The sequence below is a fragment of the Tachysurus vachellii genome, chromosome 16 (genome assembly GCF_030014155.1).
Source record: "Tachysurus vachellii isolate PV-2020 chromosome 16, HZAU_Pvac_v1, whole genome shotgun sequence".
Classification (NCBI taxonomy): domain Eukaryota; kingdom Metazoa; phylum Chordata; class Actinopteri; order Siluriformes; family Bagridae; genus Tachysurus; species Tachysurus vachellii.
In genome coordinates, this window is record NC_083475.1 from 6,164,644 (window position 1) to 6,174,058 (window position 9,415).

General features: G+C 39.1%; 1 protein-coding gene across 1 annotated transcript; it reads left to right on the forward strand.

Annotated features, from left to right (window-relative positions):
• Window positions 1–2,757: 2,757 nt before the first annotated feature.
• Window positions 2,758–8,583, forward strand: ssbp1 (single-stranded DNA binding protein 1). The gene is made up of 7 exons (XM_060890066.1): window positions 2,758–2,818; window positions 5,308–5,367; window positions 5,464–5,521; window positions 6,126–6,266; window positions 7,080–7,167; window positions 8,020–8,108; window positions 8,300–8,583. Exons 2-7 carry the CDS (start codon window positions 5,344–5,346, stop codon window positions 8,338–8,340), a joined length of 441 nt encoding a protein of 146 aa, XP_060746049.1. The 5' UTR covers window positions 2,758–2,818; window positions 5,308–5,343; the 3' UTR covers window positions 8,341–8,583.
• The last annotated feature ends 832 nt before the right edge of the window (window positions 8,584–9,415 follow it).

The following is a 9,415-nucleotide window of genomic DNA, read 5'->3' on the forward strand; positions in this document are numbered from 1 at the left end:
CGGGTCACGGGGAGCCTGTGCCTTTCTCAGGCGTCATCGGGCATCAAGGCAGGATAGACCCTGGACGGAGTGCCAACCCATCGCAGGGCACACACACACACACACTCATTCACTCACGCAATCACACACTACGGACAATTTTCCAGAGATGCCAATCAACCTACCATGCATGTCTTTGGACCGGGGGAGGAAACCGGAGTACCCGGAGGAAACCCCCCGAGGCACGGGGAGAACATGCAAACTCCACACACACAAGGCGGAGGCGGGAATCGAACCCCGACCCTGGAGGTGTGAGGCGAACGTGCTAACCACTAAGACACTCTTTAGTATCGCAGAGTCTAACTGGAGCTGGAAGATCTCTAGATGCCTCAGGATCCTCACAGAATCGGCCTCATCTCAATGGAGGTCCAAAAACTTCATGGCACGGAAGACAATCAGAGCTGGTACAATTCCTGGATGCCTCGGGAAGGGTAGAAAGAGAGAAGCAGTGGAGAGGGATTAACCCTCTGAGGTCTAAGGGTATTTTTAGGGCCTGGAGAAGTTTTGTCATACCCTGACATTTGTGCTTTTTTCAGTTGCTTATTAAGATAGAAATGGCTAAAGTCTAATATCACTGTAATCAGCACAAACTGGACTACAATACTATGTGAGCAGTATGTATGTACATGATTGTGTTTTTGAGAAATCAATGTTTATGCATGGTTAGTGAAAAATGAAAGATTTGAAATCACTTGAATAAGGCCATAAAACACATACAGAACATTGGTTCACAGGACTTTTGAGAACTGGATCTTGTAGCCTAGAGTTTTTGCTTCAAAATTATGTGAAAATCATCTTGTTTACTCGCTCACAGAAAACAATATATTGATTTAAATTTTCTAAGACACTTTTTGTTTGTAAAGGACATATGCGAGTAGGCGTCAACTATCATGAATATTAGTGTTATTCACACCTGAGAAGACAAAGGCCGCATAATGAGCTGCATAATGAGCCTTACAGGTAAGTGTGTGACTGAGAGAGGGAGAATAAAGAACAAATGGCGCTCTCCAAAAAAAGAAAAGTGGACAGCGAAAATAGAGCATTTAATCCAGAATATATCAATATATTAATCCAGACTCATTTATGTTCACACTTCACACTAAACCAGTGTGTCTCATATGTTCAGAAACCGTGACACTTATTAAAAGTGACAATGTGAAACACCATTCATTCATTCATTCATCTTCTACCGCTTATCCGAACTACCTCGGGTCACGGGGAGCCTGTGCCTATCTCAGGCGTCATCGGGCATCAAGGCAGGATACACCCTGGACGGAGTGCCAACCCATCGCAGGGCACACACACACACACTCATTCACACACTAGGGACAATTTTCCAGAGATGCCAATCAACCTACCATGCATGTCTTTGGACCGGGGGAGGAAACCGGAGTACCCGGAGGAAACCCCCGAGGCACAGGGAGAACATGCAAACTCCACACACACAAGGTGGAGGCGGGAATCAAACCCCGACCCTGGAGGTGTGAGGCGAACGTGCTAACCACTAAGCCACCGTGCCCCCATGTGAAACACCATTATGAGACAAAACATAAAGGTTTTGAACAAACATATCCACTCAAATCTGAAAACAGCGTCCCTGAGACAGCTTTCCCAGGTCTGAGGAAAGTAGCCCTATACATCCTGACCATGTTTGGCTCTACATACAACTGCGAGGCAGCTTTCTTTAAAATGAACATAATTAAATCTAAATATGGTTCCAGGGTCACTAATGAGCACCTCCACATGTGTATGAGAACAGCCCTGACTCCATTCAAGCCCAGGTTTAACCCTAACCCAAGCCCAGATTTAACCCTAACCCTAACCCAAGCTAGAGCTCAGTTCTCTCACTGAGATATAAAAGGTAAAGTTAAACACATTATTTAAACATACACAATTTTCACATTTTATTTATTTTCTCTTATTTTGAAATGTAGCCTTACTTTTATTTATTTAATGAGAGAACGTTATACATGTCTACAATCATACATATGTTCAGTTCTATGTTACGTGACAATAAATATTGTCAAAAAGTATTTAAATTGTACTGAATGTATTTGATTTGACAGTCAGGTATTGATTGCTTGCAGATGTTGATACAACTACTAGGCTACATAAATATATATCACACTAACTAGTTAGACTGATAAAACATTGCTCTCACATTTTTGTTTTGCAGTTAATTCCTGACAGTCAGGCGTTTTTTTTGTTTTGTTTTTTAATCTAAAATGTGGCCTGTTACATTTTTTTTTCCATATTTGAAATTTTACATATTTATGTTTATTTTATTTTCTAATGGACTCAGTAATGCAGTAATAATCATAAAACAAACATCTAAGACAAAATTACTATTTCAAAAATGTACAAGACTTTTGCACGGTACTGTATATATGGATTCTAATACAAAACTTGTTCAAGACTTTAATAATCATTTCTATTATAGAAATAAAGTGACAATCCTCTATTTAAGACTAGAGACAAGACTTAAAAACAATGAGCAGCAGCATCTGGTGCATTTTATGTAGCTTTTTAAAGGAAATAAACACACCATCTTCAACAGTGCACTTATATCATTGTAGTACTAAAGCTAATTAGTGTGAATACGACTTTTGGACAGAACTAAATACAGAACTATAACTTGACAACGGAGGAAGTGTAACTTTAGCTAAAATGATTGACACTCTCCTGTTCTTAGCGCGGAACTATCCGATCAGTCATAATATTAACACGGAACCTTTTTACGAGCGGACCGGAACCAGCGTGCGTCCAAAACAGCGAGCATGTGAGTTAAATTTGAACTTATTTTACCTCCAAAAAAAGGAGCTTTAGACAAAGTTAAACGATAGATACAGTGAGTCCTGCTCCTTATTGTGTGAGAAAGGATGACGTTCAAAGGGAAGAGGATAATAAAATGCCTTTAACGTTTACAAATAGGGAGCTATGAATCTATTGGGAGAAGAAAACAAACATTGAGAAGCTAAAACAAGCTGTAAAGGAGTGCAGGAAGATGGACGAGACTCAGCATCACTGATTTAAACAGTTTGTTAAGAAATAATACGGTTGTAGTTAGGTGTAAAGCATTAAGGGCCCACTACAGCTTATGGAGGCTGCAGTACAGAAGACAAGTGCAATGTCCTGTCTGTAAATACATGGAGTGTGAAAATGCTTAAAGTGTGAATGAGCAAGTCCTCCTCTGAATGGCTGAAGAAAAACAAAATGAAGACTTTGGAGTGGCCGAGTCAAAGTCCTGACCTGAATCTTATTGAGATGCTGTGGCGGGACCTTAAAGGCGGTTCATGCTCGAAAACCCTCCAATGTGGCTGAAGTACAACAATTCTCTAAAGATGAGTGGACCAAAATTCCTCCACAGCGCTGCAACAGACTCACTGCAAGTTATCACAAAAGCTTGATTGCAGGGCGACCCACCAGTTATTAGGTTTAGGGGGCAAACAGTTTTTCACACAGGGACATGTAGGTTTGGATTTTGTTTTCCCTTAAAAAAATCAAAATCAAAATAAATATCAGGAAGGGGGCCAACACTTTTTCACACCACTGTATGTCAGTGCTGAAATACAGAAAGCTCAGATAAACACTAGAGCAGTCGCAGGGGAAGTTAGAGATGCTGAGAACGTGTACTGTAGGTGTACACGATGTACTGATGAAGGTTAATGCAACAGCAAACAGATGTTCAGTTGTGTTCAAGACTTTTTTTTAAGCTAAAGGTCACCTGACTTTCCAGATGTTATGTTGAAGATGAAACACTTCACCTATATAATGATAAACAACATCTTTTCACTGATACCAGAAGAAGTAAGAAGGTCATTGCTTACTGATGGGATAAATTTACAGTAATGGAAAAGGGAGTCGTCGTGCCGCTGCATGTAAAGATGGAAGAAATGGTGCTGAGCAGTTAATATGAAATTACTGTCTAAGGAAATACTACAGGAGTGCTGGGTGTTTAGGATGAACAGCAAATCAACATTATTATTATTATTGTTATTGTTATTATTATTATTTAGTTTCACGCAACTTTCAAGTAATTTGTAAAACTATATCATAATTAAATTGAATGTAAATTCTCTCGCCATCAACCATGTATCACTTAAACAATGAAACTGTTAGTCCAGTAGATGGCGGTGTTGCACCGTAACGCTGACTACTAACTGTCTGAATTATAAAAACTATAGAAACACTGGTAAAATGTTATACAAACAAACAAGGGTTTACGTATACTTTTTAAAAATCTTTTGGCATCTTTAGCGTCATATTAGTGAAGTATAAATGACAGGTGAAGGAGAAGGTGCATCTCAAATGACCCCCTCCCAGTTCCATAAACTACATAAGGTATGAAATAATGGCTATAATGGAGATAATAATCAGTGCCTTCGGCTTCTTTGTGATCAGCTATTTTCACTAAATAATTGAACAGTTAATCAGTTCAGTACTAATAAGAGATGATGAACTGATTAGACGATACGATAGGATAGGATTTCTGCAGTGTTTGGTATGTTTACAATTGAATATCATGTTGTTGTTTTTTGTGCTCCTCCCTAAACCTAGTCCTCCATTCATTTAACATAGATAGAGAAGATTTAAAAGCTATACCAGAACATCAGGTTTTATAACATCCCTGTACATCAGGTTTCCAAGTGGAACTGTAAACTGTATAGAGACGTTAATCCAAGCTGGCTGTCCAACTTCAACTTTGATTTAGACTTTGACAACCTTTTTTAAGATACACTGAAATGGTATCTTTAATAGAAATGTAACAATTGAGGATGAATTTCCAAAACTAGTCCATCTTTGCTCTGTAGGGACCCTTATATCAGCCAATCTCACTGGCACACAGAGTCAGGGTTTTGTCCTTGTGGCCCTGTGTTTTATCAGTCACTGTGTTCAGGTAATCTGTCTCAGTCGCCTTAGTGCCAGAGAACATTTCCTCTCCATCGCCTGCTGTAGTTTTGTTTTTAGAGCGTCACAGTTTGGTCTCGCTCAGGCCTGAGGTCGAGTCCAAGTCATTACTTCACTACTAGCTTTATTTTCCATGTGGTGTTAAATCTGATATTGAAAGTTTTGGTGAGACAGTAATACAGAGCAGGAATATTTGTGGTTATTTTAGGTTCTTCATATTGGTGCACATAATGTAAAGCAGCAGTAGTATCACATGGATTCACTAATAAGCTATAGAACTACTACACGAAAACCTGTTTGTGTACAGAATAGCCTGTGAAGGATTTTAGATCTAATCTCATTTCCATTTTTTCCCCATAGATTCACCAGGTCAGAAATCCATCCAAAAATAAAGAAATGCTTCGGCGTGCATCAGTGCTGGTACGTAAAACCTTCAAGCTGCACACAGTCATGTTTGTATACAGTCTTAAACACTAATGGTTAACTATGTAAATGTTTTTTTTTTTTTTTAATTAGTTAACCAGGCAGATTGCCAGGCACAGATCCACAGATACCAGCCTCATTTTGGAGAGATGTGAGTTTCTGGGTTTTCTACAAACGTTTCCATGTCACAGGGTTTTAACAGAAAGAGAGTTTATTAACACTTTATTTCTGGAAGCATGCAAAACAGGCACTTCTTCTTTTTTTAACATGTGGGTAATTTTTTAACCTCATGTTTGAAACAAGAACTGGACTTGACTTGTACAGCACTGTCTGTCTATTAGTCTAAATTTCTCACCTCTGAAAGTGAAAGTGAAATGACGTGACATAGAGCTAAGTACGGTGACCCATAATCAGAATTTGTTCTCTGCATTTAACCCATCCAAAGTGCACACACACAGCAGTGAACACACACACACCGTGAACACACACCCGGAGCAGTCGGCAGCCATTTATGCTGCGGCGTCCGGGGAGCAGTTTGGGGGGGGTTTGGTGCCTTGCTCAAGGGCACCTCAGTCGTGGAATTGCCGGCCCGAGACTCGAACCCGCAACCTTAGGGTTAGGAGTCAAATTCCCTCTGTCGTTTGATTCATCCTGAAGTAACACAGGGCTTGTCAAATTTCACATTTTGTTCTTATATACAGTAATACATTCTCTCTCTCTCTCTCGCCCTCTCTTTCTCGCTCTCTTTCTCACAGCCATTAACCGGGTCCAGTTGCTGGGGCGTGTGGGTCAGGACCCTGTTATGAGACAAGTTGAAGGTAGGAACCCCGTCACCATCTTCTCCATGGCCACTAATGAGATGTGGCGCTCTGGAGAGGGAGAAGTCTCACAGACAGGTAATACATTACAGTAAATATAATATATCTAGAAAATATATAAATGTATACACATTAGCAGTATGATGATAAACCTGTACATACAGACTTCTTGTTAGGTTTGAAGATTACATGAGAGGAGTCTTAAATATGTGACAGAGAAATTTCTTATTCTAACGTGGCTTGTCTTACGTGATGGTCTCCTGGTAAAATATTAGCACACAAATGCCATCTTCGATATTACTAGTATTCGTCTGTAAAATAAATCAATAAACCGAGATGAGATCTCACCATTCTGGGAGTTCCTGCATTAATGTGTTCTCTCTGTGAATAGTTGAATAGAATTGAAAAAAATAAACATGCATAGTAAATACACATGACTAGAAATTTGCCTGATTATTAATTATTGGAACTGAAGGCAGTTTAGTTTAGTCTGAAAACCCAAACTGAAACTTGTGTCTTCTACATGCCTGAGAGATGTGGAGCTAAAAATGCAGCTTGGTTGAAACCGTTTACCCACCAGCTGCTGTGAGTAAACCGATATGCTGTGATAGTGCAAAGACCTTGGGGAAAAAAAGCCAGATAAACTTGTACACCACCATATCGTGGTCGCTGCTTCACTGAGATTCAGTGTGGGTCGGATGTGGTCCAAAGGTTATCTACTATTTTCATTAGTGGATGTGGTTTGCGCTGGAGCTGAGGGTTCTTCTGGGGTTCTGTGCTGAACTACCAAACTCTAAAGCACTGTATATAAGACAGTATGACCAGAGGTGTGAGTGATGGCACTGAAACAAATATTGTCCTTCATTCGAGTTGAACGGCTGTGTTTTACAGGAGACGTCAGCCAGAAGACGACGTGGCACAGAATCTCAGTGTTCAAGCCCGGGTTAAGAGACGTAGCCTATCACTACGTAAAAAAAGGGTGAGTATACGGTACAGCGTTTTAAATTCTCTGGGACTTGGTACCCTAATGGTTAAGGACTTGGACTACTGATTGGAAGGTCATGAGTTTGAATCCGGGTTCCACCAAGCTGCCACTTCCGGGCCCCTGAGCAAGGCCCTTAACCATCAGTTGCTCAGTTGTTTAAATCAAAAGAAATTGTAAGTCACTCTGGATAAGTGTCTGCTAAATACCGTAAATGAAATGTAAATTATTAACTGTTTCTAGTTTTATATAAAGCACTACAACAGATGTAGAAAGTGTGACATTTCAGCTCCGTTCATAACTAAGCAGCTAAACAAAAAATGCTAACAGAAATAATGGCAAATCAAGCTACCGAAGCTAATGTCAGTGATAAAACACTTAATAAGAGCTAGTGTTAAGCTAAGTGTTAAGTGTTAAGCTAGCTGGGCTAATAAAAGATTTTGTAAACAGAGCAAAACCAGAGAAAGCAAAATAAAGGTTTTGCTAACAGAGCTAACGTTTGTTATGGAAAAAGCAAACATAGCTTGCTTAAAAGAGGTTTTTCCAACAGAGCTAGTGTCACTTATAGAAAGAAAAAAAAAAATCTAACGGGGCTAATAAACAAGTTTACTGGCAAATATGTCAGTAATAAAGAGCTAATGAAACATTTTTCTCACAGACCTATTGAACAGCGCTAATATCAGTGATTCAGCTTAGCCAGACGTTATCATATTCATATATTTTTAATGAGAATGAAGGTATAAAGATGCTACTAGGTTATATGTATATGTACTATATATAAATATATATTATAATAATAATAATAATAATTTTTAAAAGATAATGATGAGGACAACTTTTTTTATTCAGGTCTCGGATTCTAGTCGAGGGGAAGCTCGACTACGGAGAGTACGTGGATAAGAATAACGTGAGAAGGCAGGCCACCACCATCATCGCAGGTCAGACGTCACGTATCCGCTCAGCTTTGTAAATAACACTCAGCAAAAATTCTCTTGCTTCTTCTAAACATTAAACACTACTTCCCTTATAAACCCTTCCGTCTTATAAACAAACACTACTTCCCTTACCAGGCATGAGAAAATCACTTGCATAATGTAACTGACAACAGATCTTTTCATTCTTTTTTCAGATAACATTGTGTTTTTGAGTGAAATCCGAGATCGAGAGTGAAGGATTTTCCTGGAAGCTTATTAAACCGTACAAAAAGTATTTTGTTCATCTTCTTTGTTCTTTCGAGTGACTGTATGTAGAATGAAGGTATTATGATTGTCTGAATTCTTTCTGTGATGAGGAGCTGACAGGATTAGACCAGTTATGTTTCTACAACGTCAAAACACATTTTGTTTTTATTACTGATATACCGACGTACTCTACACTGTATTGTAATAAAAAAATACAGAACTCCTGTCGTTAGAGACTGATTCACTCTTTCCAGTGGCTGATCTCCTGTTTGTTTTGTATTGACACAGTTTCTCACTTGTTTCCTGTATGAAACTAATCCTTATATGTTCTACCATTTCAGTGTGTATGCTTTCAGAAGCTTTTTAACATTTTACTCTGGAAACCTCAGTGGTTTCAATACTGTCTTTATGCTCCCTATATATAGAGGTAGAGTTTGTACACAGCCTGTATTATACACATGAAGAAATATTGAAGTTAGGCGTTATGCTTGGTATACTCCTTTTACATGAATAAAAAAATAAAATGAAATGCAAGTTATAGCAACAAGAGACTATGTGCCAGGTTTCACAGACATTCCTTTATTATCGCAAATGGTGTGTCATATTTTACCTATAAAATCACTTTAAATATACTTTCTGAAGTTTTTTTTTTAATTTTTTTATTTATTTTTTTTAAATGTCCACAATGTCTTTCACTAATGTACAGACACTAATTTTGGAGTGTGTCTGTGGGGATTAGTGATCATTCGGCTACAGGAGCATTAGTGAGATCAGACACTGATGTTGGAGTGTGTCTGTGGGGATTAGTGATCATTCAGCTACAGGAGCATTAGTGAGATCAGACACTGATGTTGGAGTGTGTCTGTTGGGATTAGTGATCATTCGGCTACAGGAGCATTAGTGAGATCAGACACTGATGTTGGAGTGTGTCTGTTGGGATTAGTGATCATTCGGCTACAGGAGCATTAGTGAGATCAGACACTGATGGTGTAAGAGTGAGGAGGTCTCGGGTTCAGTCTGTGTTCCAGTCCATCACAAAGGTGTTCAGTGGGGTTGAGTCAGAA